This window comes from Tyto alba, unplaced genomic scaffold (genome assembly GCF_018691265.1).
Source record: "Tyto alba isolate M040663 unplaced genomic scaffold, T.alba_DEE_v4.0 Super-Scaffold_14, whole genome shotgun sequence".
NCBI classification, from domain to species: domain Eukaryota; kingdom Metazoa; phylum Chordata; class Aves; order Strigiformes; family Tytonidae; genus Tyto; species Tyto alba.
The window spans coordinates 10,830,785-10,857,258 of NW_024881276.1; the positions used below are offsets into that span (position 1 = coordinate 10,830,785).

At 39.8% G+C, this 26,474-nt stretch overlaps 1 protein-coding gene across 2 annotated transcripts; it reads right to left on the minus strand.

Annotated features, from left to right (window-relative positions):
- Positions 1 to 13: 13 nt before the first annotated feature.
- On the minus strand, positions 14 to 26,474 carry GEMIN8 (gem nuclear organelle associated protein 8). 2 transcript variants are annotated; one of them, XM_042788876.1, is made up of 5 exons: positions 26,400 to 26,474; positions 25,574 to 25,625; positions 21,870 to 21,906; positions 18,684 to 19,110; positions 14 to 875 (listed from the first exon to the last, which is right to left on the minus strand). In XM_042788876.1, the coding sequence occupies exons 3-5, from the start codon at positions 21,870 to 21,872 to the stop codon at positions 625 to 627; spliced, it is 681 nt and encodes a 226-aa protein (XP_042644810.1). In that variant the 5' UTR covers positions 21,873 to 21,906; positions 25,574 to 25,625; positions 26,400 to 26,474; the 3' UTR covers positions 14 to 624. The 2 variants fall into 2 exon arrangements, with proteins under 2 accessions (XP_042644810.1, XP_042644811.1); XM_042788877.1 differs by having other exon boundaries at positions 26,367 to 26,437.

A 26,474-nucleotide genomic window follows, 5' to 3' on the forward strand; every position in this document is an offset into this window, starting at 1 on the left:
TGCCAGACAAGTATCAGTTTGGAAGAAAAACTTCCTGCTTTATTACAAACCTTTGAAAAAGAATTCAAATGGCTGGGCTACAGTAATTTGATATGTTGTATCTTGGCCAGTGGGCTCCTGGTTCTCAAAAAAAAAAATAAAAATCAAAGATTAGCAGACATAACACTTCAAGCTGTGCTGTGTTAAACAGGATCCAAATGCTACTAAGTTAAATAAGACTAGAAAATGGGATCGCTCGATTTCCTAAATGGGAAGAGCAGACAATTTGTACAGTCTTTTTCTTTTTTGAATCGCTTTAAATTTTCCCAGTTCACTGAGTATAGACATTTATGTTTCTTGCAAGCAGGTCAAGGCAGGCTGGTATCAAATGAGCGAAACTGTGACTTCAGACAGGTTTGATATTACTGTCCCTCCTATTACTACTTGACAACTGTATGTAGGTAGAATGGACTGTGACCATTGCTGGCAGACTGTGTAAAAGGAACACAGGGCAAAAACACACTGCCCTTGCTGGTCTCCGCTCCAAAGCCCAACCAAAACCAAAATTTGCAGTTTGCTCGTTCAGCAACACAACTTCCTGAGGCACCCATCCTTATAGCTCTGTGCCAGGCACAGTCCAGGTACTCACAGCTTAAGGGGAATAATGGGCCAGTATTTGGGCTGCTTTTTGTCGCAGTTTCTATCAAAGATAAGCTGCATGGCAGCCTCCATTGCCTGAATTTTGGCAGCTTCAGCACCATACAGCTTCTTCATTTCTGCCATTCGCCTTTCGCCAGGTCTTTCTGCAGGCGGCTGCACAGAGCGCTCCATCCTTTTGTGAAGGTCTTGATCAGCCTCCACGTACTGCTGCTCAGCTTCCAGCTGCTGCTGTCTCCCTAGAGAAATAAACCACAGGAGATGGAAATTACTGAGCTATCAACCAATCACATTTTATTTCAACTTTTAAAATATTACATATTCAAATCTGTGCTGGGTCTTAGAGGGCTGAGATCCACACATTCTAGGGTGCAGCCAGTTTCTGCAACTTACGAAACAAACTGCATGTTACTTGTCCTGCTGTGCTCATTATGCATAACGATGAATTTCTACTAAATATCATGATAAAGCCAGCCTGGAAGGAGTGGGGAGAAAGGAAGATGATCCTGGAACTGAATCCTAAAACTGTAGAAAACCTCTGTATTAGTAGAAATTAATCAGAATCAGCATTGCTTAATTTCTCCCAACATATACATGCCCTGAAAAAACCCAACACCTAAACCTCCCACCTCCCCCAAAAAACCCCAACAAACAAGAGTGTTACTTCCAAAGTAATGACTTAGCAGATGAGATAAGGAAACAATGCACAGGACAGAGCGACTTTAGCTGAACCATAGCCAAGAGACAATGTAATCATTTAATACTCTATGAAAATGAACAAATCCATCTGTCATGTAAGTGTCTGCCATCAAGTGCATCCAATGAAACACAGCTGTAAGCACTGTGTTTCAACTATCCAACCTCATTCATTTCTCAAGACTTGTGAAGCTCAAAACTGGCAGCCTTACTGATACTGCTTTGAAGACAAAACAAAACAGCACCCAACGTAAACCCCTGCACCTAGTCTTTTAAAGAGAATTTAAAACAGTTCACAGAAGTGAAACATTTGGACAAACCTGTCATCAAAAATCCTTTTTGGTAAATCCAATCTGGAAGGAACAACTTGATTTTGCATGCCCAAACTTACCTCCACTTCCTAAGTGCTGCTCTGATGGAACAAATAATGCTCTGTAGAGTTAGAACAGAGAAGTGCTATACAAGACTTCCCTCTTATGGGGATATTTCTACAAGATGAAGAAAATCACCTGGCAGTTGAACTCCTTCGCCTACCTATAACCAGTGATAGTTCTCAGAACTGCATCACAGAAACAGTCCACTACTGACAGCACTTTTTTTTTAAAAAAAAGCCAAACCCACCACGTTAAAAAACAAAATGAAACAAAAAACATTAAGAGACAGTGTCCACGGGTCAGGATGCATTAGTCACATACAGGACATGCTTCTCAGCATTTGGTGCCATGTACCTATTCCCTCCTTCCCCTAACACAGAGATTTAGCTTCCATAAAACACATGACATCTGCAAACCCTAATCCAAAGTTAAGTATCCTGACATATCCGTGTCAAACATCTGCAGTTTATTTTTACACTGGAAAGTACTGTACAGAGCAGCCAACTGACTGTCAGCCTTCCTAAATGAATTATCCTCTGTATCTCATTCACAGAAAATAGGTATTTTAAACAGCATAATCAGAAACTTCATTTTTGGCATCTGTTTGTCTGACAGGGACACAGCAAGCTTTTGTCCTGTCATTTCAAACACCACCCACAGTTTTGTGTTGGTAGTCGAAGGGCAGGAAGGCTTGAGGGGTTATTAGCAATCTATTCCAGAGAGCCGTTTCACTTTCAGAGATTTTGCTTTAAGGGCACACCCCTCAAGTGGGCTGCAATGCCAGAATTCACAAGGAAACATACATTAGAGTCCACATGTGTTTTTGGAGGAGTCAGATTTATTTGGTGTCAGGCCATTTTAACCAGAGGGTCTGAATTAAAAGAACTAACATTGCCTACAGAGAGCCCAGCACTATGAGGACAGGCTATAGCACTCGGGCTGTGACTGCACAGGTCACTGGCACCCCACTGAAACAAACTTCCTGGGACACCAGACCGCCCACAACCAGGTAACATGCTTTTAGCATGAACTTGATGCAATTTATGCTGAATATTATTAGACAGAAAACAAAAATCTATGCTGGAAAACCAATGTCTCCCACTATAGGTTACACAGAAAAACTCTGGCAAGGCAATGAATCGAACCCGTATTTGTTGACTCTCTTGGGCCACAAAGATAATTCACTGTATTTCTGTATTGCCCATGGAAATTATTTATTCATTAGTTCCATAGCTGCATGATAGAGACAGCTGCTTTCTTGCTTGCTTGGCATAGAATGCTCTCTGATAGCTCATTGCACACAATAATACTTAAGAAAAATTAACTTCTCTGGAGATAGATAATGAATTCTTCTATTTGGAAATTAAATGGGTCTCTAGCAGAAGCTTTAGGATGGATGAGTGGATTACAGTTTATTGCGCATCAATCTCCATTTTGTAGTTCATAAACCCACAAATCCTAATGTTAACAATCAAAATAATAATACCAATTTAAATTCCATTCCCCAAATTACCTAACCAATGTCTGGAGTGTATGTTTTACTTTAATCAGATGTACTGCCCTTAACTTTCTAACCTGACTTTTACTATTCTGTATCCAGCGGTTAAAAAAATCCCAGAGTGACTCTATTACAGTTTCAGGCATGTAAATCAGGTCTAGAGAGTCCAGGCTGAGGCTGGGGACGCACGGTTTTTTGTACCAAAGGCTGAATTTGAGCACAGAACAAGGCAGCTGTTGCTGGTAATACCACTGTAGCTGTGTGGTATATGTTGCAGTTTCAAATCAGTTATTTGTGGAGAGAGACTACCACAACAAACTCACAGTTAATGACAGCACTATTTGCTGTCACAGACAATCAAGGAAAGAGAAGCCGTGGAACTACATGGGTATGTAAACTACTGCTTTTCCAAAAGCAGTATTTCCAGCCAAACAAAGAGATAACAAATAGTTGACAGCAGAGAAAGTTTTGTCCTGGTGAGATGCATACTAAGCTTTCTTTGGTGGGGCAGGGGCTGGGAAGTAGAACTGTTATTTCCTGCAGTCTGGGTTCTTTCCACTACCTCAAAATTTACCTTAAAAACAATATAAAGTAATGCAACTTGAGCTAAATGTGCAACTACCTCTTCATCGAAAAGCTGACAACAAGCATCTGACAATGGAAAAAACAAACAAACAAAATTATAAACTGTCTATAGCTCTAAACCTATAGGGGCAACCAGCATTTCTTCAAAGCAAGCACCAAATATTCACCCACAAATTAGGCAGCAAGGTTTATCAAAACACTAATTCTCAGCCTGCAGCAGTGAAGTCCTCAGCTCATTCGCAAATCAGTTTCACACTCCAAATTTGTAAGTCATTGTGCTGCCAAGTTATAAATGCGAAACAAATAATTTTTACACAGTTCTAAGTAGTTCCTCCTTCCACTTCACACAGGCTAAAATAAATGTGCTTTCTTTTACAGCATTCAGCTTCAACTACTGGCAAGGTTCCCCCAATCATGGAAGAGCATTTTGCAAATGTTCACAAGGGAGGCAGGCAGCTGCAGTGATGGTTGGTTCCTGCACAAAGGAAAAGCATTGCTGACATTTTCTTAATTGGTCAGTTCCATTTCTTCCCAAAAATGCTCTTCCTCTCTTGAAGCTCTTTTCAGAATTAACTTATTCCTACCAAGTCCAGTTCTGTTGGAAAGTCATCATGACCTGGCCAAAACCAGCTGAGACCTCTTTTTCCAAACACTTTTTTCCCCTCTTTCCTCCTATTTAAGGAATACTGAGATCTCTATCTAACTCACACTGCATCCTAGAACATTATCAGTGATTCCAGGCCTTTTGAAAGAAAGTTTTGGGTTGTTGTTCCCCCCACACTTTTCCCACCCACCTTTTATGGATGACTTTTAATCTGGGGTATACTTGATGAAAAGTGAACAAATATAGACAACTATCTCCATCCTCCTGCACTGCCAAAAGCAGGATAAACAGTAACTAGTATCTTAGTTATTCACTGCACTTGGGGCTTCGTATGCACATGAATGCCCTCTTGACATACTTTCAGCAAAACTATGACCTAAGCCCTTCAAGACATTTTCCCCATAGGCCCTTAGAAACTCAGATGTCTTGTTTCTCTTACTTTATAAAAAGGAAAATGTCATATACTTTCCGTAAGTTTGATCCACTTCGCTCTTTTTTTTTTTTGTAATATCTTTTGATAAGCTTTAGTAGTAATTAAAAAAAAAAAAAATTCTCTGGAATTCATCCTTATTGAAAGAAAAAAACCCAACAAAACAAAACAAGGAAAAAACCAACTTCAAAACAAAAACTCTCTAAATAAGGGAATTCATTTGAGAAGTCTCCATGGAGAGACTTTTCAACATTAAAAAGAGATATAAGTAGGGAGGGTAATCATCTATGTTAGATTCTTAATGGAAGATTCATCCCCATCATGATGTGGTTCCTTGTACCATTTTTAGGTCTTAATATTTATACATCCAACCCTTAGCTCACTATAGCCAGTGATCATATACAATCTGGTGACGTTTCTTATACAGGCAGCCTTCTCCACACTTCTGCAGGTGCACACACCCTGCAGTCTGCCATGTTCTGCCCCACACGATGGTAGTTATGGCAAGAGACCAAGGGCTTGTCCTCGTAAGTGTCAAATGGCCTTTACTGACTTCTACTTTCTTGCTTAGTTAGCACATGTCAAGGAAATATTAAAGGAAGAACTTCAAGGAAATATTGTACTTTCCCCAGCCTTGATCTGTTTTTTCTTCTCCATGATTTCAGACTGACCTATACCCCTGTTCACATATTTGTCCGCTTATTTCAAATGATAAATGATTTTCTGTTACTGCTGCAAGTGCAGTTTCTGAGCTTTCTCATCTTGTCTTAAATGCTACCTGAGCTGATCTTGAGCAGCCCACACTAACAGAGTTAAAAACACTACCCATTTATACTGATTAAAAACTCCTAGTTCTCTCTTTGAATGCCACTTCCCACAAGCCTATCTGCTGTGTTAAATGTTCTGCCCACACAGGCTTCTCAATGCAAAATATGCCAGCTTCTTCATCTCCCTAGAAAAGCTAAGTACCTTTACCATAAACTTACATGAGTTTTTCTGAAGTGATAGCATCAGACCATTTTATTATGCCCGTACTTGCATGAACCAGGCATGCCATGGGGAAAACCAAAATCTTTGCCTAAAGGAATTCCAACAAAATAAAGATTTAAGTCTGAGGATTTGTGAACAAGATATTCAAGGAGTTTAATTTCTACAGAGCTCTGGATTTCCAGAGGGCCCACAGCTCAAACATTATTCTTTATCAAGTGCAAACAAGAGTTTCTATGAGTGGGAATCGGCGAGATACAAACAATTGTGACTTCCCCCCACATCTGTAAAGATAAAATATTCTGAGTTGCCAAAACCAGCATGGTCTTGCTTGCTGGAGGATTACTTGGGAACACTAAGCAACCGAGAAGTTGTGGAAACGCACTGAAAGAAGAAAGTGATGATTTTATAGTGGAATGAACAGCCTCATTCTAGCTGTAAGTTGGGGAAAAGTAGACTTATGTTTAAACTTCTTAAACGTAAAACCTTGTGCTTGCAAAAAAATGTAACAAAAGGAATACAGATGACACAGTGTGACTTTCCCCTTCCCATTTTTAACAGGAAAAGTCTGATCTTCAAAGAAGTGAAGACAGCTAGGCCATATCTTAATATGCCAGCAGTATAACCTATGCAGAAATATCAAATGCTGTAGCTGGCTTGAAAACACTGATTTGGAATAAAAATTACTTTTGTGGGGGAGTAATTACCTGCAATGATAAGCTCTCAGTCATCAGAGTCATAACCACCATGAAAGAGAACTACCAAAATCTCTGAAGGTATTAAAGCCCCAAGTATATACACTGACAAGTTTTCCATCTGCTAGTTGAGGAGGGAATGAGTTAAAAGAAATTGAATATTTCACCACATATATCTACAAGCAATGCAATATTCTCAAGAAAAAAGAAAATGTTCTGTTACAGGCTTTGAAGTAAGAGCAGATGTGATTCCTTGGCAAGCTTGTGGCAGCCTGAAACCATGGTTCCACGGACATTTTTCTTTCCTCAGCTACAAAACCAGCTTATGCAGTTTCTGCTTCCCTCCTTCTCCCTTAGCTGCATGCTCCAGCTTCCAAGCCCCTCAAGGATGCTGCTACAATTGTCTAAGGGGTCACATAATGAATCCTACAAAAAAAAAAAAAAAAAAAAAAACAAACCACCCCAAAAAACCCCCACCCCCCAAAAAACCCTATCACCCCAACAAATTATACCTAAGCCTGGTACACTGCAGTGTCTTGGCATCACACATGCTGAACTAAACGGGCAGCACTGGAGCAGGAGCAAATGGCTAGAAGAAAAACTGCTTAACCTGACTTTGGCACTGAGACACATTCATTGAGACAGTCTGACTGAAAACCTATTCATTGAGACAGTCTGACTGAAAAGCAGGAAACAGTCTAAGGCAAGAGAGTGTGCTCCTTAAGAAAGATGCAGTTGCAACAGGCTAAGCAGACAGAAAACAGATTTTGCAAATCTGAAGTACTCAGTTTGATACCTTCTCTTTCACTACAGATTTTCTACACGTTTTGAAGAAGATAGCTCTGTAGAAACACGGCAAAATTACTTACCAAGACAACAAGCAGAGAGAAACTACCTTTGAAATCAAAACTAATAGAAAGCCAGGAAGTAAGGTTAGAACCAAGGTGTTCCAATTCCAGTGTTGCTACTGTGTGGTATGTATCGCTCAAGTTAATTAACCACATGCTGCACTGCAACAGATCTGTAAAATGATTCTAATACTTTCTTACCTGACAGAGTAATTAATCTCACATTATTTTGAAATCTGTGGCTTGAGTAACTGGTAGAACGTTATATGGTTAACCAGAGAACAAAGCAGCTGATTTCTGTTTTAGAAATAGGATTAAAAACCAAGAAGGGTTGTCTTGTGGTCTCCAAAACAAACTGCCAAAGATCCTAGATGGAAACAATACAAGCCTTCATGTCCATGTTTACACTAGCAGTAGGCTACACTGGTTACTGCCCAGCTAAACAACAAATCACCTTTCTTTTATTTTCTTCTATTACCTTCTACAATGAAACCTTTAAGAAGGGATATTCAATCAGATCAATTCAAACAATCAAACTCCATAAATATGAAGCAAGCAGCTAGCCCAGTGGAACCTCAAGTGAAAACCTGCTCTAGAAATCTGAATACTCTAAATGTAATACATGATCAGGTATATGTGCACCTAGGCTAGAAAACACAAAGCATAACCAGAGGTCTGTATCACAGAGACACAAAGGTGTCCAGACTGTACTACTGTGCCATCTGACAGAATTAAACAGCCAGGAAGCTGCTGACCGATTACTGCTTGGAAATTAGCACAGGATCGGGGGGCTGGCAGCTGCCTCTAGTAAGGATCAAGTCTACAGCAATAAGATTAAATACAGACCAGCTGACTCTGCACTCCCATCCCCCCAAACAACTCCAATCTGTCACTGATGGCAACAATGCTGACGCCAGACAGACACCAGTGCTAGAGTAATCACAAGGATTACTTAAATCTATATATAACTGTATCCATATATACACATACATTTATGGCACGGTCAAAGGAGATTGAACAAGAAGTGTTAAAATTTAACAGTGCTTCTTTAAAAGCAAACCAGCATATTGAAGAAACATGAGTTTCACAATCATTTTTTACATGTGCCCTGAATAGGAATTAAGCACATACACTTGGAAGAAAGTGTTCCATGATGTACAGAGCGCAAGACGGCCAAATAATACTGAAAGTTTTGTGCTTTTGGGGAGGGGGGGTTGGGGGAACAAAGTTGGAAATTAGCTTGTGTCAGTCTTCTTGCACCTTCAAACTTTACATTGAAATTTCTTTGACTCCAGCCACAGGCTACACTGCTAAATTCAAGTTTGGTTTACTGTATGATATGAGAAAGCAACTCAGTAATATATGCAGGGAAATCTGCCACTTTATCAAAAACATTTGAAAAATGACTTTTTTTTTTTTTTGAGAGCAACCTCAAAGCATGTCCCCGATTTTCTGAAAGGAAGCATACTCAGGCTATGCACTGACCTTTCAGTTAACCGGCAGGTCTGTAACTTGGTATTACTGTAGCCAAGCAGAATTAAGTATCAATCTCTGATCCAGGTAAAATTAATTTCAGCAAGTAAATACGAATTTTTTCCATGCTGTTAGTAAACTACAGTGTGCTGCCTTACCAATCATTTTAAAAGAAGTATCTGGAAAGAGAGTCAAACTAAAGGAATCGGAAAAATATATCTCAACTTGTGAAAGAAACGGCTGAGGGGTAGCTTTGGAAACTTACTTTACCTCTGACCTTCTGAGCTTCTCATTGATCATTTCAGCACTCTAGTAAATTAAATGAAATACACGTAAATACAGGAGGATAATTGCTATGCTCAGTATTAAAAACACATAAAAAACATTGGGAAAATACACCAGAGAAAACCTTCAGATGTGCATCTATTATATCTTCTGCAAAATGGAAATGTTTGACACTAGAAAGAATTCCAGAGCCAGTTGCTGGAGCAGAAGTCTGAGTGCTGTCTTCTTTCAACAAAGCAGCTGGCATCCTGCCCTTCAGAAAGTTAAGTTGTACTTAGCAAGTGGGAGCTCCTTTTCTCCCCCCTGTCACTTCAATGGGGCAATTCACACCTGAAGGAAGTGTTGAAGAGAAGACTTTACATGAGAGCCATCAGACTAAAAGTCCATCTAGCCTGACAGCCTGTTCACAACAGAGGTCAGTAACTAATACCAAGGGAAGAACACAAAAGCAGGGAATGCAAATAATTACACATCACCAGCCTTACCTACTCAGAAATGGAGAGATCAGAAAAAGGCAGATACTTCTTTACTGCACTCCTCCAAAGCCAGCCAGATGCTCTGCCATCTACCACCTCAACACCTCCTCCACCAACATGTCACACATGATGCACTATCCATAGCCTGGACTCCTCTGCCATTTTTCAGCTTCCTTCCCACCATACCAGTGGCCAAAAATCCCAAAGCAATGACAACTCATGAATTTTAAAGTGAGTCTTCCAAACGTTCTGCTCAGCAACCACATCAGAAAGTGCAGGCCTCTTAGAAATGAAGGTGCTCTGCAAGGCTTCTGCAGAGTGAGATAACATCAGCGTTGGCTTGTTAGTATTTAAACCATCATATTGAAGTTGAGGCCCAGCATGCTCTTTGGACACCTACATTCCTTTGCAGTTTCTCCAATTTCTGTGAATACAGAGCTTACTTCTAGAGCAACAACCACCAATTCAGCAACTACAAATGAAATTAAACCCAGGAGTTTCTTATCCAGCTAAATGTGAACAATAACAATCAATAGTATAACACCCATGTTGTTTATTTCAGTACAAACCTAATTTCCGTTCAAATACCCATTTAAGATTTATTCTTCATTTTACATTACCTCCATGATTTCAGTGTACTGCAGAGCAGTGCTCTAATGACTTAGACATACGTCCTTGAAAATATCAGGGGGAAGCTCTGATATCTGAAGAAAGAGTTTTGGGTACTTTGGAGGCCAATAACAATTGTAAAACTGATAAACAGCTGGATCAATCTGTACTGAGCACTTCATATGGCTGCAACACAACTGTTTCTTGGTGTGCTGTCGTATCAATCTTCTCTATTTTCCTGAGAGACAGGGAAGTGCTATCACCCCTGTATTACGGGTCCAAATAAAAACAATCAAATTCCTAGAGCAGGAGGTGCTTAAGATTCCTTGGAATGGGCTTCACAGCAGATCACATCACAAGGTAGCACAGGTGCTCAACCCAGCCACCAGAAAAGATGAGTGACAATGTTCTCTTGCACCCTGGGGTTTAAAATCCATCATCCTTTGGGTATAAATAACCAGCTGCCTTCTTCCTGGAACGCATGGTTGGAAGAAAAATATTATTATTTTGGACATCTGCTCCTAAATTCCACCTATACTGAAAGCTTTTGTGGATCTAGTCCCAAATGGCATGTCCAAGGTCATTACGGAAGCCTGTAAAGGCCACCCAAGTCTGAGATGGGTAGTCTCACAGTCTCTGTCTCTCTCACTTGATTTTGAGCATATGAGGAAATGAGTTTCAGGTAAAGACCCAGGCAGATGGAAGTCTCTGGACTCAGTTTCTGCCTCCACAGCACCCACTTTCTCTAATGACAACGGACGTGAATTCCATCTGGATGCTTCTGATAAAACTGAGGCACAGTGAGAGATGTTGAAAAGCCAATGTCACCTCTGAAGTCTCTGAATTAACAACACCCCAATAAAATTAGCAGAGGTAAACTATGTGTCACCAAGCAAATCTGGTTCGTTTTATAAGAGACACCTAAAATGTGTAACACTTGAGATATTTTGCTGCCATGCTCTGTTGTAGATTCTGCCCAGATTTTTTATATAAAGAGCACAGAAAGCACACAACATCATTCCATCCATTTCCTCCTTGGTTTTTGACATTTGCTTTTGACAATTACTCCAGTGCTGTGCAACCTGAAACTTTAACATTATTGCTACAACAACAGTTCCCCCACCTAGATACAAAAAGGGTTGTGTTAGAAAATGCTTAATTCATAGCCTACACTGTCACTGTCAACTTACAAGGTTGAGAGTAACACACTGAAGGTGGATTAATTCAGATTTATCAGCATGAAACTGAGACAGAGCTCTCTCCTAAGTGAAATCTAAATTTAGAGATCAGGAAATGCTGCACGTGGCACCTAGATGGAACCAGTAATCGAGGAATTGTAAGGGAAATGGAAAAGTGCATCAAGTGTGAAGACAGACTGCCAGAGTCGAGTGATTAGCACAGAGCAGCTTTTATGCCACTTTTCCCTAGAGCTGTGTCTGTCAGCATGGTCTCACCTGCTCTTTTCCACAGCAGCTGCAGCTGCTTTCACAGGCTTCCCTGCAGGGACAAAGAATGAAGAGAAGACTAGAGGAGCCACTTAGAGCAGCTGCAGATGCTAATAGCATAAGCAAGCAGGCAGACCTGCCTTCAAAAAATTACCAGCACCAGTTCTAAGTAGTATCTGTGTCTTCCCACACCAAACTGTTCCCATATGAAGCAATCTTCCATAATAGCATTCTGAAAGCTATTTTTGCTCTTACAGCAAGACCAGGGAAGGATTCCTTGCTCTGCATGAGGCCTCTCAGCCCTGGAGTCTACCTGATGGTTCTTTGTCAAATCTTTGCAGAGCCCATGTATGTCATGGCAATGCCCTCAAGCCTTGGAAACTGTACAGACACAAAACAGGTGCTGACACTCTGCTTGTCTGACCTAAAACTGAATTACCGCATGTATTTTCTTTGTAAAGAGAAAGTTCTAATAGCTAATCCATCACAGCAAGCTACTGACCTGTTTCCACGAGATCCTTCTGAGACCAGAAATGATCAAGAAACAGCTATCAAAAGCACGGATGGTGAGGGACAGGGCAGCTGAGAGGAGCAGTGATCTGTCTCTGTCCTGTACATCTTATTCTCATATCCTCACGACAAGTCCAGTCAGAAGGCATGTTACCACAGTGCTGATTTACTAAGAGCACAACAATACAAGATTACCAGTCTTCTCATGAATAATTTAGGGATAATAGCCTTCTGGGAGAAAGGGTGGCTCAAATACCATACTTGTTCAGCAAAGATGATGTCACCAGGATGCATTTTGGTTACAGGGATGACATTACCTTAACTTTTAAGCAAAAGGTCTGGAATGAACAATCCTTCTCAGATCATATTATTCATTCTTCTACCACTTGAGGCTTTTGCTTACTTCCTGTTGAGGTACTCAAAATCCCTTATAAATATGAATAAACTGAATCTCTCAACAAGCCACCTGAGGTACCATCTCCACTATAACAGGAACACATTAGACAAAGGGTGACAATTTCAAACACAGGTTTCCAAAGTTTAATACATACTCTCGTATTAAGACAGCATTCTTCACTTCCATCAAATCTAAGAGGAAATAAAGGTGTCTGACATCTTTGCATTCCTCTTAAGGGAATGTCTACACCACAGTTAACACTGAACCACAAGAGCTTCTTGTCCCATGCTCCTAGCTATAAACCTGCTGTAATTTAACTACCAGTAACTCTATAGCATACTTAGGAAGAACTGAGCCCAGTCCAGCCACTGGCAGCCAGGGCAGAGGCACTCTGAGCCCCAGCTCCACCAGACCGTCCACGCTGCATGCATGGCAGCGTGGTCCACAGCATCCTCAGATGCCACCTAGGAGCTGAAACCTGAGGCATCCCTTAGCAGCAAAGCAAGCCTGGCCTTGCACTCGTGTACTTTCTAGGGTTGCTAACACTGTCAAAGAGTCTTAGCCTGAGGCACATAACAAATAAGAAAGGCTTCACATATAATTTCCAGTTCTATGTATTAACCCTCACACAACGCTCCTGAGCATATGTTTCTGACTGTATGTGGTCCAGTGATACAGAAAACACACTGTTTCCTCAGCAGCACCTCAAGCTTTCTAGTGTCTCTCTCCTGTTCATTCCTGTAGCAGCAAGTAGACCTGTACAGCGTAATGTCCATTTGTTGCAAAATGTGTTGGATTCACAGGAAAGACATAGGTCCACATAGCAAAGCTATACAATCTTCTAAGCTCAAATTCTGTCTCTAGTATGAGATCCAAGGACATTTTCTTGACTATCACATATTCTAGGAATGGCTGTGTTCTCAAACTGATACTCTTTGTAGTAAGATAATCTTGTCTCTCATAAAATGGATATAAAACTGTGCCCAACAGTTGGTCTGCAAATGCAATTTACACCCTCTATTTTTGCAAGTACAAATTAGTTTTCAATATTAAAACGGAGAAAATTGTGGCACTTTTCCTTGTTTCTCTAGCAAGGGGGCATTTTCTCAGCTGTTGGCTACCCAACAATACAACCCCTACATTGGATACAGGGTGTGCACTCCAGAGGGTTCTGCTGCTACACAATAAAAGGTTCAATCACCAAGAGCAGAGATGAGGTACAAAAGGAGAACCTTTCACATTTCTCCTCCAGTTCACAAAAGAACGTGCTTCAAAACCATCTCTCAAGCACCCACACATATTGCAGAGAGCACCTGTTGCACAGATATTTCTCAGAAGGTTCAGCAATTCATCTTCTAAAGATAGTGGTAAAAGTTCATGTGACAACAAGGCTGACAAAGCCAAGGAAGTTGAGTAGACATTTGTAAGTTCACTATCCACACTGCTTTGACAGTTTAGGGTAGGGAAGGATAAATTTAAAAGATGGTGGTGACCAAGAGTAAGAATTTGAACTACAGTCTGATGGAGAAAAAGACAGAGAAAGAACAGGGAGAAGCATTCACCAAAAGTGAAAGAAAGGAGGAAAACATGGTGGCAAAAAACCTGCATCAAAGTCTATTTTCCAAAGAAGCACACAGGCCTTAAACAAATCCAAAACCTTCATGGATCTAGTACTATTCAAACAAGTTTCAAAACATGGAAAATTCCATTACTCCCTCTTCACGGAAGAGGCAGTGGCAACTGTCATCTTTCAGAGAAAAAGAAACCCGAGGGAAAAAACCTACAAATTGAAGATTTGAAACAAAGATCTTCATTTATCATTTCCTTTCATTTTTTTTAAAAAGGTTTTCCATCTGGCATGAAAATTTTAAGTTGAGACAACATTATTTTGGGAAAAGCTGGAGGGTATATGTGGGCAATACAAACAGAGGCCTTAATGGAAAAAACTAATCATAGCATTAACAATTGACAGACTATTATCCTTCGGTAATGAAATGACGGGAAGGTACTTTGCCTTTTTTTTTTAAATAAAGGACACTGTCTCATTGCCTGTTGACTACCACAGAGTGGTTCTCAATGTACTTGCAATGCTGTATTTGCCCAATTACAGTAGTAATTTTCTCTTATATGTAAAAAGGGAACAAAGAAAAACTGCATGAGGACAAACTATGTTTCAAAGGCTCAATTTAAAAGTGTAATAAATATGTGCAATTAGACAATTTACAGAATTTTTAGGCTTGTGAATCTTCCTTTTTTTTTTTTTTTTTTTTTTCTTTTAGTTTTTGCAAATATATAAAGGCAATTTACTGTATTCTGTTCTTTACATCTAGGACGCTTGGAGAATTCAGTACACTACCTAGGTCTGACAGGTATGGTAACCCAGAAAAATAACTACATGATTTTCAACAGCCAGAGGAAAGACTTTTAAATGCAAGTAAAAACATCCCCAAGAAGCACAGTGTATTAGGATCACCAGTTACACGAAGAACCAGAAAAACAGACCAGCCTGACAAGAAAACCGCCTTAAAAACAGAATCTCTATATGATTGCATATGAAGAAACAACTGAAGAGGAAAGAAATTAAAACTGTCTGTAAGGGACTTTAACCAAATGCACTGTGTATCTAGAATACGAGATAAGTTTGTAGTGCATTAACATGTTTGAGTTCATACAGCCTCAGCAAAACTCTGCTCAAAATTACTTTGGGGCATTCCAGGAACATATAACTTGACTGCAATGCATGACATAAATAGAAAAACTAGTAAGAATTTGACAGGAATTCAAAGACAAAAAAAGAGATTGTTTTAAAAGAGGTTGTTTGGGAACAACTGTATCACTGCTGAAGTGTTAAATCATGCAGCAAGGCTCAGAGTTTGCCAGTTTCGAAGGCTTTACTGTGCAAGTCAGCCAATCACTGCAAATGCCCACTGTGAAACAAAGCAAAAAAAAATCACTACAGAAGTCAGGAATCAGCTTGTTCAAGTTTGTGGCAGTTAACTTCAGGCTTATTCCATTTCTTGGTTTCTTCTTTGCCTAGTCTGACATGATGGCTTTCTTTTGTTCGAAAATTTTCTCTTTGCAATTAGCATTAATGCTTGTATGCCACCATCCAGACACAAATGCCTTTCCCACCTACCTCTCAGACCTATAGAAGTCTTTCACAGTTAAAGGTTGCAAGATCGTATCCTCTGATGTCTGTGATCACATTTACCTCCAGCAGACTCTAGATCAGGCATTAGAAGTAAAGAGTCTGACATCAGCTAGGATTTATTTCGGTCCATTTGGTTATCCTTCTATATGTTGATGAGACGTGGATCATGTGTGGGAACCAGATATATCTTACTTGGTAAACCAAGACTCTCATTAAGCATGTCCAAAATAACTGCATTAATGCTGCATAGTATTTCCTTATTTTTCAGGGCTTGAAAACACCAGACTAAAGGAAGTTATCCTTCATGAAGATAAATCAGACCTCTACCCTCTGTACTAGTATCCCCTTCCTCATGTGCCAAATTCCCCTTTGTATTTGTCCCTCTGCTCTTCTTCTCCCACATGTCTCACACTTCAGTAAGTTGCCAATAAACACATATCAAACTTTTGCATAGCATTCATTTTAAAACAAGAGCAAGCCAGGTGTCTTCTCCCAAGTGCATATCAAGGTGCAGAGGTCAAAGGCTGTGAACTCCACCTGGAGCCCCTATTTATGCCAGAGAAAGGAAATGAGACACAGCCTTCCCCTTACATTCCCTAACAGCTGGCTTATAATTCAACTGATCATCAGGGTCACTATTGGCATTCCACTTTGACATACCCAAACATTCTAACTCAGTTTAGAGAAAATTTAAAACTCTTACCCTTCATATAACAAATGTCTCTTCCAGACACGGACGCCTAAATTTCAGGCATTACTGAGCTTTACAGTACCCAAGTTTCTCCACAAATTTGCTCCTAAAGTGGTGAGGGGAGCCCAGGACATACAGTTTGGGATTAAAAGGAAAAGGCATCAGAGAGGAAGTATTTAAGTAACGGTGGGGGGTTTTTGTGCATTATCTCCATCTTCTTGAGCACTGATACAGAATGACAATCCTTTGTCAGCACAGTATTAAAGATATAACATGACAGTGTCACTATGGATCACAGCTTAATGAACCCCTACATTTCATTTTGTTTGGAAACAGCATCCAGGAAAATTAATAACACTATCTCCTAGAGTGGTACTACCTTCATCACAATCTCCATACCAGCTCCCTTCCACACCATCAGGGAAGCAATGATTCTCCCCTCCTCCTGATGCTTATGTTTCTTCTTCTGAGAAACTTCAATGGAATTAAAAATTTATTCTATTTTCCTTTTCCCCCACCATGCAATAACAAATTATTTCTGAATGAGATAATACTGTATTTTTAATTACAAAATTAGTATTTAAATAGCACCATTCACACAGAGTTCTGTGGCACTTTTAAATTTCAATTAAATCAAGTACTTGTTTACTTTCTCATGCTTTGACGAATTACAGATGATTACTACTACTATCTCACTTCATCAGGGAAACTACTAAAGAAATGGAGGCACGCAGTAGCTAAATACCAGATTCTGCTTAAATTTGCACAAAGATCTAGAATAGCGATGCTAAAGTGAAAGTAGTTACTCTTACCCAGAACTAGGCTAGTACATGGCACACAGCAGAGACCTAATTATTCCAAAAGGCTCCAAGTACCACCACGGTGGAAGGAACAAAAGTAAAATCTGTATTCTGAGTCACAGATTTCTTCACAATTCACCTGTTCATCATAAAGAATCAAATCTATTTTTAGCAAAAGCAGACAGTTGAGGGGTCAGAAAGAGATTAAATAGTTATACCAAGGTCAGAGAGGATAGTTGCAACAGAGAAGACCTCTGAGCCCAGATTTCCCAATTTCCAGGATACCACTTGAATCACTCGCATACCTTTAAACACCACTAACCATAAAGACTAAATAAATCCAAGGAAAATGTGCTGCATTTCCAGAAGCAGCCAAGCATCCTAAAGCATCCTGTACCTCAAACGAACATTTCAACAGAGAACACCAACCTGATTCTGCAAATGCATGGTGAATAAGGAATGCATATCAGGGACTACCACTGAGCTCCTCAACTAACTTTCTTCTGCTAACTAGATCACCTGTGCATCATATCAATGGGAAATGTGAAGTTAAGCAGGGGTGTTTCAGCTCACCGGATACCCTCTGATCAAAGAGCTTAACATAGCACAATTTTTCTCTCTCCCTCCCAGTCATGGCCTTTATTACGCCTTTTTAGAACATCTCCCTCTTTCAGAGAAAGCTCTATTAAACATTCATTCTGGGCGTTTCCTATTGGAGTCACGTGGGAAAAGTTATTTTCATCATGCTGCTTTCTTAAAACAGATAATAGATTTGCCTGAAACGTTTCTATATACAATAAAGTGTCAATAAAGTACAGCATTATCTTTTATTTCTTTTAAGGATTTCACAGGAACAAAGATGACCAATACCTCTGAGGATCAAGACCTGAAAAAATCTTAAGTCTCTGACTTACATTCCCTGCTTAAAAACTTGGGTCCATATCAAGATGCAAAACAAACAAATCTTGTGGTGTAGTACAGAATGAAGAATACCCTAGGGATTCAGGGGGAGAAGAAAAAGGTCATGAAATTTCACTGTTGGGTTAGCCAAAGAAAAACAAAAAAAATGGCTGCTCCATGTTATAAAACACACCGAGGCTTACTCAAGGGTTCAGTGATGTAGCAAAGTACTTCCTCTGGGTTCTCCTCTCAGACATATAATATGTTAACTAAATTTAACCATAAAAATTTTGTAGTTTTTCCTTCAGCACTCAACATTAATATTATCTTCTGGACAAATGTGTTTTTCTTCTCTTTGAAGTCATAATTTTCTCTCTCTCCTACCAAAAAACCTTCAAACACTTTCTGAGACTTTTTTCTAATGAATGGTACTTAAGTGCACCCATCAGTTTTGCTACTTCATTCTGTTTGACTTGTTCACTGCCAGTGCCTATTTCTGTGAACTCTTACAAAACCTGTAAATGTTGAAGCCATTCATCATTCAATCTTATGGCCACCAAGTAGCAGACAACATAGAACAAGCATGGACTTACGCAGTTCCTCCCGGTGCCTCTCTGTCTGTGCAAAAAACTGGCGAAGCTCTTCTGTGATTTCCATGTTACTCAAGTCATATTCTATCTCCCCTTCAGACTCAGAGTCCTCCTCCATTTCACAGTCCCTGTCAGCATCCTCCCTCCCTCGGTGGGCATCTGTGTGCTGCTGAGCTCCCCCATGGTATGGAGGTCTGCCACGCCGGCTATATGTGGAAGAATAGTTTTGGGTATGTGGGAGATCATTCCCATCCCAATCTGAGTAGCGGCTACTCTGAGAGGCTGCAGAAGGATGCCATGGTAGGTGATAAAAGGACTCCATGGCTTTCCTGTAGGCTTTCTGGTGTCTACGCATCCAGCGCATGGCTAAGTCATAGTGCTTCCAGTATCTTGCGTACACCTGCTGGGAATACCATGGCTCAGTGTCCTCCTGTGGGCAAAACATGGGGGAAAAGGAAAGAACATCAAAAAAAGAAAGCGGGGTGGGGCGGTGGAGCAGGGAAGAGAGAAAAAACAAACAGTAATTGAGGGGAGAAACACTGTAAAAGCAAGCAAAAAGTCTGCCTTTTAATGATCAGTCATACTTTTCCTATGATAAACCATATAGATCTGAAAGAGAACAGGTATTAACACAGTGCAAGCATACTACAATTCATTACTCCTGTAAGAGATTGTTTTTCCATCAACACAACTATCAGTGAAGAATTATCAATAGACAAGTTTTAGTGTCCAAAAGGTATTTTCCGAGTGTTCATGCTACTACAGTGGCAATCAGTTCTTTTTAGGGGATATGCTGTGTGGATATATTCCACAATTCCTTAGCCACTCGTGTGAGTTGTAAGAACTGAATCATTCCAAGGTGTATGTATTACAAGCTACACCTGATTTCCAAATCCGCAGACAGAAAACACAAGAGATTAAAATTCCTCCATATTAAACAAAGGCATTCATTTTATCCAGTAATGTATTTCCTCCATCTGCCTGCCAAAATAAGTTTCTCAGAAAAGGTCAAATGGCAATTCAGCCAAGTTCATATATCCATCATGGTCTCGATCAAAAACAAGACTGTATTTAGCCAAGTGCAAGCTGCCAGTAAATCTCCCTTTTGTACTCATCAGCAACCAACGTATGAAAAGGGGTAATAAAGCACTGCTGATAAAGTACATGGAAAAATAGCTGCATAGAATGAAACATACTGTAACACACCTTCTCCTGTCTTTCAGCTAATCTTAGTTTTCCTGAAAAAAGTTTCACACTGTTCAGATTTCACCAGCAACTACAAAGCCCCACAGTCCCTCTAGCCTTAAGTCCCCCTCCTATAGGCCATTTCATCTCCTTTCTCATCCTACTCTCAATAAGAGGGGATAATAGAGGACATAAAAGAAGGCCATAATGTAAACTAAAGCCTAGAATACGTAAAATAAATAGCAAATGTTTTTTTTTTTTCTTTCCTCCACATCTTAATTTCCATAGAAAATCTCTTATCTGGGCCAAAATTGAATGCCTGTACTTTAAATAGGAAGAATTTTAATTAAGCCATGTTTTGGCACTCAAAACTATGGCAAGATTAGCTGAGGTTTTCAGAGATGAATGTGACATTTACAGTCCTTTATTAGTGTTTTTTTAAAAAAGGGCATACAAGACAAAAATCTTTCTTTAAGTGTGTTTTCTTGATCTGCGCTGGCACCATTCCATAGCCTTAAAAGAATGATTCTCTGGAAAAAAATATAATCCCAAAACAAAACAGAAAAAACAAACCTATGAAATACTTTCCATTTAATGCTAACAATATTGAGAGGTTAATTTCATTTACTTAAATTTGTTTTTACTTTCTGTTTCTTGGGCAATAATGCAAACGCTAGAGAGTTTGGAATAATAATTGTAACTCCCATGTTTCCCTTCTTTCTGCAAAATTGAGCTCATTATCCCATAAGAGATCTACAAATGCTGCCTCTTTTTAAAGTCATTAGTAAGCAGTCTCAGAAACAAAATATCTCTGGCTAATAGAGTCTATAAAGAAAACTCACAACAAACTTGCATTCCTCATGATATTTCTGATCAAAACCTCCATCCTATTTGTGAAGGGCTGTGGGGCTCAGCTACATGATTTCAAAGTCCAGACAAATTATCTTCCCTGAAAAGTAACAATTCATGGAGGTGAAATTTCATTCCAATTCTCTTTTTGGTTGAATATCGCGCTGCTACAAGACCATGAATTTCAGTGTATTTATTCCTAAAATGAGTGGGTGCAAGAAAAGCATCTGCCTTCCATATGGAATTTCTTCATTCTTAATCACCCAACCACCTAAAAGCTAGGATGAACAATGTTTTATTTACTGTTCTTGCTTTGCTTAAGCATGTCACGCTGACTCCTCATCCTTCAGCAGTCAGATGAGAATGTCCTGTTGTCAAATCTGATACATTCAGAGGTTACTTTTGGAACATTTTGTCTATTTTTTCCACTACTTTAAATTCCAGTTTTGAAACACCATGGAGCTTTAAAGAAGTATCTCCTACATTATATGTATTTCCAAAGAAGACAACATACTCTTTTAAAGCTCAAAAATTATCTCCAGTTCTTCTAAAATGTTTCTAAAAAGGGCCTTGATGACTTTACTGAAAGCTCTGGAATCCAGCTGGCTAATGTGTCTAGCTGACTAGCTCCAGTTGTTAATTTAGGGGAAAGGAAGACAAAAGGCCAGTTCACGTAGACAGAACTGTGATGCTGGTGCCTGTCCAACTACTTTTTGTGGCTTTTTTGTTGAAAGTGACCCTTGAAAACCTCTTTTACATTTGAATTTTAAAAATACATCTGTTAAAAAAGAAATTACAGATATGTTTTACATTGGAGAGGGAAAAGGAAAGGGACACTTTAAAGTCTTAGTTCTACGTCTGTGCTTTTTCAGCTGCGAAATAAATGGAAATAGGGAGATTTCCTCAAGGAAACAAAAGCTATAAATCTAAGGCAAATGATCAGAGTCCTCTGTTATTTTCCTGTTATGTCTCTGGAGTCTTCCCAGAAGTAGACAAATCACTGTTGTAATATGAATTCTATTTTCAAATCAATTTAGCTACTTTCACATCTAATTTTTACATGTCTGCACTGACAGTTCAATGAAAGTGTTTATATGCATTTTGTACATAAAATGTGATTAAGTTTTCACATAAAAACCCATAAAGACCGCTTACCATCTCTTGTGAATTTTGTTCGGGTGATCAAGATGAACTAGAAAAGCAAACAGTAACATTTTAATTCATAAAAATATATGTATTAAGATGGTCACAAGCACTGAATATATTTTTGTTAAACTTGAGTTTAGATCTATTAAATATCTCTTCTCTGTTGTGGTTAGTTGAAGATTCTTATTTATAGTTTTTGATTAGCATGAGTAAAAATCCCATTCCTTAAAATTTCCCACTACAGTAAGATTAAAAGGGAACCTTCTACACAATCCAGCCTAAAATGCCGAGACCGAACACTTTTTTTCCCCATTAACCTTTTCTCTTCCATATTCTCCCACCCTTTACGCTTCTACAACCTTTGTTTTCCAAACTAATGCCATTCATAAATCATAAACTTAAGTGGAACACACTGTTGTCACTTTTAGTGGTGTCTGCACAGGGACATCTAAAAAAGAAGCAATTATTATAAAACAATTAAACCCGACTTAACTCCATTCAAGTGGTAAAGTTTCTGTTTAAACCTATGGTGCACTTATAACTGCATACAATCCCTTCTTTCACTTTATTTCTCTTTTTTTTAGACATCTGATCCTGCCTTCCATAAAGAAAACACAAGCCAATTCAGGTTGCAATCACATTTTTTAAATGTGAGGAAAAGGCTAAAGAGGAGCAACTGGAGAGGGGAGAAACAAAAAAAACAACAACAAAAAAGTTGTGTATGTGGGGGGGAGGGAGAACAAAGTATCTACAACCACCAGGCAGGATTTATAATTACCAAAATGTTCAGTGTGATTTGCCATCATGAATCACTGAGAAATACTCTGAATCCCCTCACTACCTGACAATTATTTTATTACATTAAGACATTAGCTGCTTCATCCACGTATTTCTCCTGACACTCTCACCCTCAACTTGAACTTTGTTTTAGGTGAGTGCCAGTGAAAGGGAACAGAAACTTAGTTACACTGAACTACAATTGCTACCCCTAAAACATGGTCAAATGCTATTCCCATCAAGGCTGGAAGATAGCCAAGACAGCACTTACAACTGTTGTAGATTTATACCAGCATAAACCGAGGATTTTTCAAAATACATATGAATACAGCACATACACCAGCTGTGTTCTGCCTCATATTTAACAATACTGACCAAACAGCAACTTTTTCACCTCTTAATACAAACTGTATTGCATGAAAGAAGAACGGGGATGGGCAATGTTCAAAAAAAATGCAAATCATGCAGCTACCACAAAGACAAATGATTGTCCTTTGCAAAGCCCACACTAAGCTCAAACCTGTAAACCCTTGGCCACGCCAACTTATCTACAGGAAGCCCTACGTACATGAGCAATCCCGTTGCAATCATTGGGACAACTCATGCGAGCAAAGGATTGCAGGATCGGGCATTAGGCAACCAAAGTGTGCGAGTTCACTGCATTCCCTCCTTCCTGCTTGGAGGAGGAAGAAAACCTAGCGCTGAGGTCACTGTACAACACTGCAGAGACTTGTAACGCTTGAAACCCACACATACTCTTTGTTACACTTGAAACCCCCCCTCTTTGTTCTTTTCAAACATCTAATTTCCCGTGCTAGCCCTCTTCAAAACTTTTATGTCTATTCTCACAACATACACATACACTTTTTGTCCCTTTCACATATGCATCTGGATACTGTCAAGGTTGCCATAACATCTTCTTCTCATACTTAAAAATCTAGGTCCATAGTAACCAATTCTTCCATTTCCCACTTCAGAAAAAGTATGTGTATTTCATTTTCATGTTCACTCTAATTCCTACATGACAAAATATTCTTTGAACTAGCTTCAGCATAAACAGAAATTAGGTTCAGAGCTTAATGCAAATCCACTTTTAAAAGCAGTAAGTGGTGAAGTCTGATACTTTATTATTAATATGCAGCATGTACATATGCTCTCTGAAGGGAAAGGAAGGGGAAAACCCTGGCAAAACTATCCAACTATTAGTTTACCAAATATGAAAAACCTGTTTTGCCAAACATAGCCACTTAAATTATTTTCATAAATTATTTATGAAACATTAGATTACAAAGTAATGCATAATGACGTTGCAAGCCAGGACACTAAATTAAGAATGAGTTTGTTTTATTTTCAGCTGAATTATTCTTCAAAAACAAACTACATAAAATATGAAACATGACATGCAGCAGAAAATAAATGTGATGACTCTACTTCTATAATTTATACTTTTTAAAATGAAATATGGAAGCAACTGAAGATATGAAACTCACCAGCAAGTACAGAATTTAAAATGGTGAGATTTGTTTGCCTATGCTGACCATTAATGATGACAGAACTATTTTTTTTATGTTATTACTTCCTTTTTTCAGTTTTAAAACATTTCCTCACTGATAATTAAATATGGATGTACTCCCTTTCATCAAAACATGCCTGTCTCCTTATCAACTTGAAGCAAGTATTAGTAAAAATAAATAAATCTGATGAAAGCAATGACGGCACTTAATTCCACTGAACTTAAAAGAAGTTGAGACAATGTCTGTCATACTGTGAAACACAACCATGAAACAGTTTTTTGTAACTTCGTAATGTAATTCACACTCTGGGAGCAAATCCCCTCTAGTGGTGTGTTGAATATAGTGCTGCCACTCGGCTGCCATACTGGGGGTGACGGGTACGGCTCAGGAAGACCTACCAATGCAGGATCAAGGAGGGTTTGACTTTCTTCAGAAGACCAATGAGCACAAGATTAATTAACCTGTTGCATGGTATTATAGTAAAAATATAAGATGTTAAAAGAAGATGAAATCTCAATAAATTCAGCAGATTTCAATAAAAAACCATTTATATAAAGTTTTCCTGAAAAAGCAAACTATGTTGAAAACAATAATGCCCAAAATGACAGACAGCTGGCCACATCCCACTGTTGCTTTTGTCCCTACTCCTTTAGCCTGTGAGAAGTGCCGCCTTTGGTCAGGGCAGAGTGTCCCTAACTCAGTATCCAGCTTCTGGCAATGGGTAGTAAGAGATGCTCAGTAAAATATAACACTAGAGTACACATACAGGAATTATTTTTTCAGGTACATTTCTTCTGATTTCAGCAAGTGGCAGTTTAGGTACTTTTTTTCAGCTCCAAACTGTTTTTAACATTTAGAGACAGAACGCATCATTTCTCTGAACCCATAAATACTGTTTCCACAAGATCCCATGGCAGTAAGTTCCACAATTCAAGGTGTTAGACATCAATTTGTGCTGTGTATTTTGAACTCAGGCTACTACATACTCCTCAAAAATATTTGAAGAGTTCAGTAAAAAAAGTGTGCCATGTAACAACACTGATAGTGTGCATCTTCCCACAAACACCTATTTCATTTTATGCTTCTGATGTTTACTCTTGATGCAGAATTACCACCAGACGAGGGAAAGGTCTGAAAGATGTTTTGACACTCCGTGCTTCAGATTAATACTGTGCACTGCTGGTGTATGTTGTTAACTTTAATACTGAAGTGCCCTAGTCACAGTCACACAGAAATTTAAGCCTCTGATTGCTAAGACAATTTTCAGTACAAGCTATTTCTCTTAAAAAGAAGAAAGGGTAAAAATTCCCAACGCTACACACTGCATTCTTGTTTGTGAATGGCTGTAACTACAAGACACTCAGGATACAGTTCTGGCTGCTCACCATCCCAACAGGAGACAGTTGAGCTACGGAGGCCTACCTATCACTGTGACGTCTTCACAGCAACGTCCTTACACCAACAGTAGCAATTCCTGCAAATGGAAGGGAAACAAATTACACGAGAGAAAAGTATGTCCACTGCGGGGATAATCCACATTTACTGCAAAGCATGCAGATCAAACTCTAGCATATGTATTGTGGCTCTTGACCTGAGCAGAGCCTGAGACAGTGTAACCCACTGCTACTCCCAAAAAGGGGGTATTTCTCCTCTGTGATCCTGCACACAAACCCAGAAGCTATTTGGGCCAAAAATCAGAGGTCAAAAGTGAAGTGCTAAAAGCCGTGCAATTGCTAGTAGCCCCTATTAGCTTATTTCATATATGGCTTGTCAGCTGAGTCACAAACGAGGAAGAGGATGAAACTTCTACACTATTGCTTTTGAAGGGAAAATTAATATCCTGGCCTCACTGACGCCGTGCCCGGACTCTGGTCAGTGACTTTAAGGACCACAACACCGGTGAGCACCTCTCACCTTCACCAACTAGGGCAAACAATTAAATCTGGGGGCTAGCAGGAAAACAAGCCCTTATGCCCAGGCTCACCCCGGCCCCGGCAGACGGAAGAACCCTCTCGCCTGAGCTCCCGCACAGCCGCCTCAGGCCGGAGGCCGACATTCTGCAGAGGAAAAGCCAAGCCCCGGGCCCGTACGGCCGATCGAGTCGCCATACACACCGCCCCCCCCCCCCCGCCCGGCCTCCGAAAGCAAAACGCCCTCCCGAACTGTTCGCTTGCCCGTTCACGCCACCGCTTGCCCCGGCTGCCCGTCCCTCGACCTGCGCAGGGTCACCGCCGCTCCCCGCACCCACCCGGGCAGCCCGCGGCCCCGCCGCGCCAGAGGAGCCGAGCGGAACCGCCTCCGCCGCTCCCTCCTTCCCTTCCGG

Coding starts and splice junctions, on each gene's coding strand:
- GEMIN8 (XM_042788876.1), bottom strand. Junction 876..18,683: donor GAGGCACCGGGAGGAACTGC/GTAAGTCCATGC, acceptor TTATTTCTCTAG/GGAGACAGCAGCAGCTGGAA.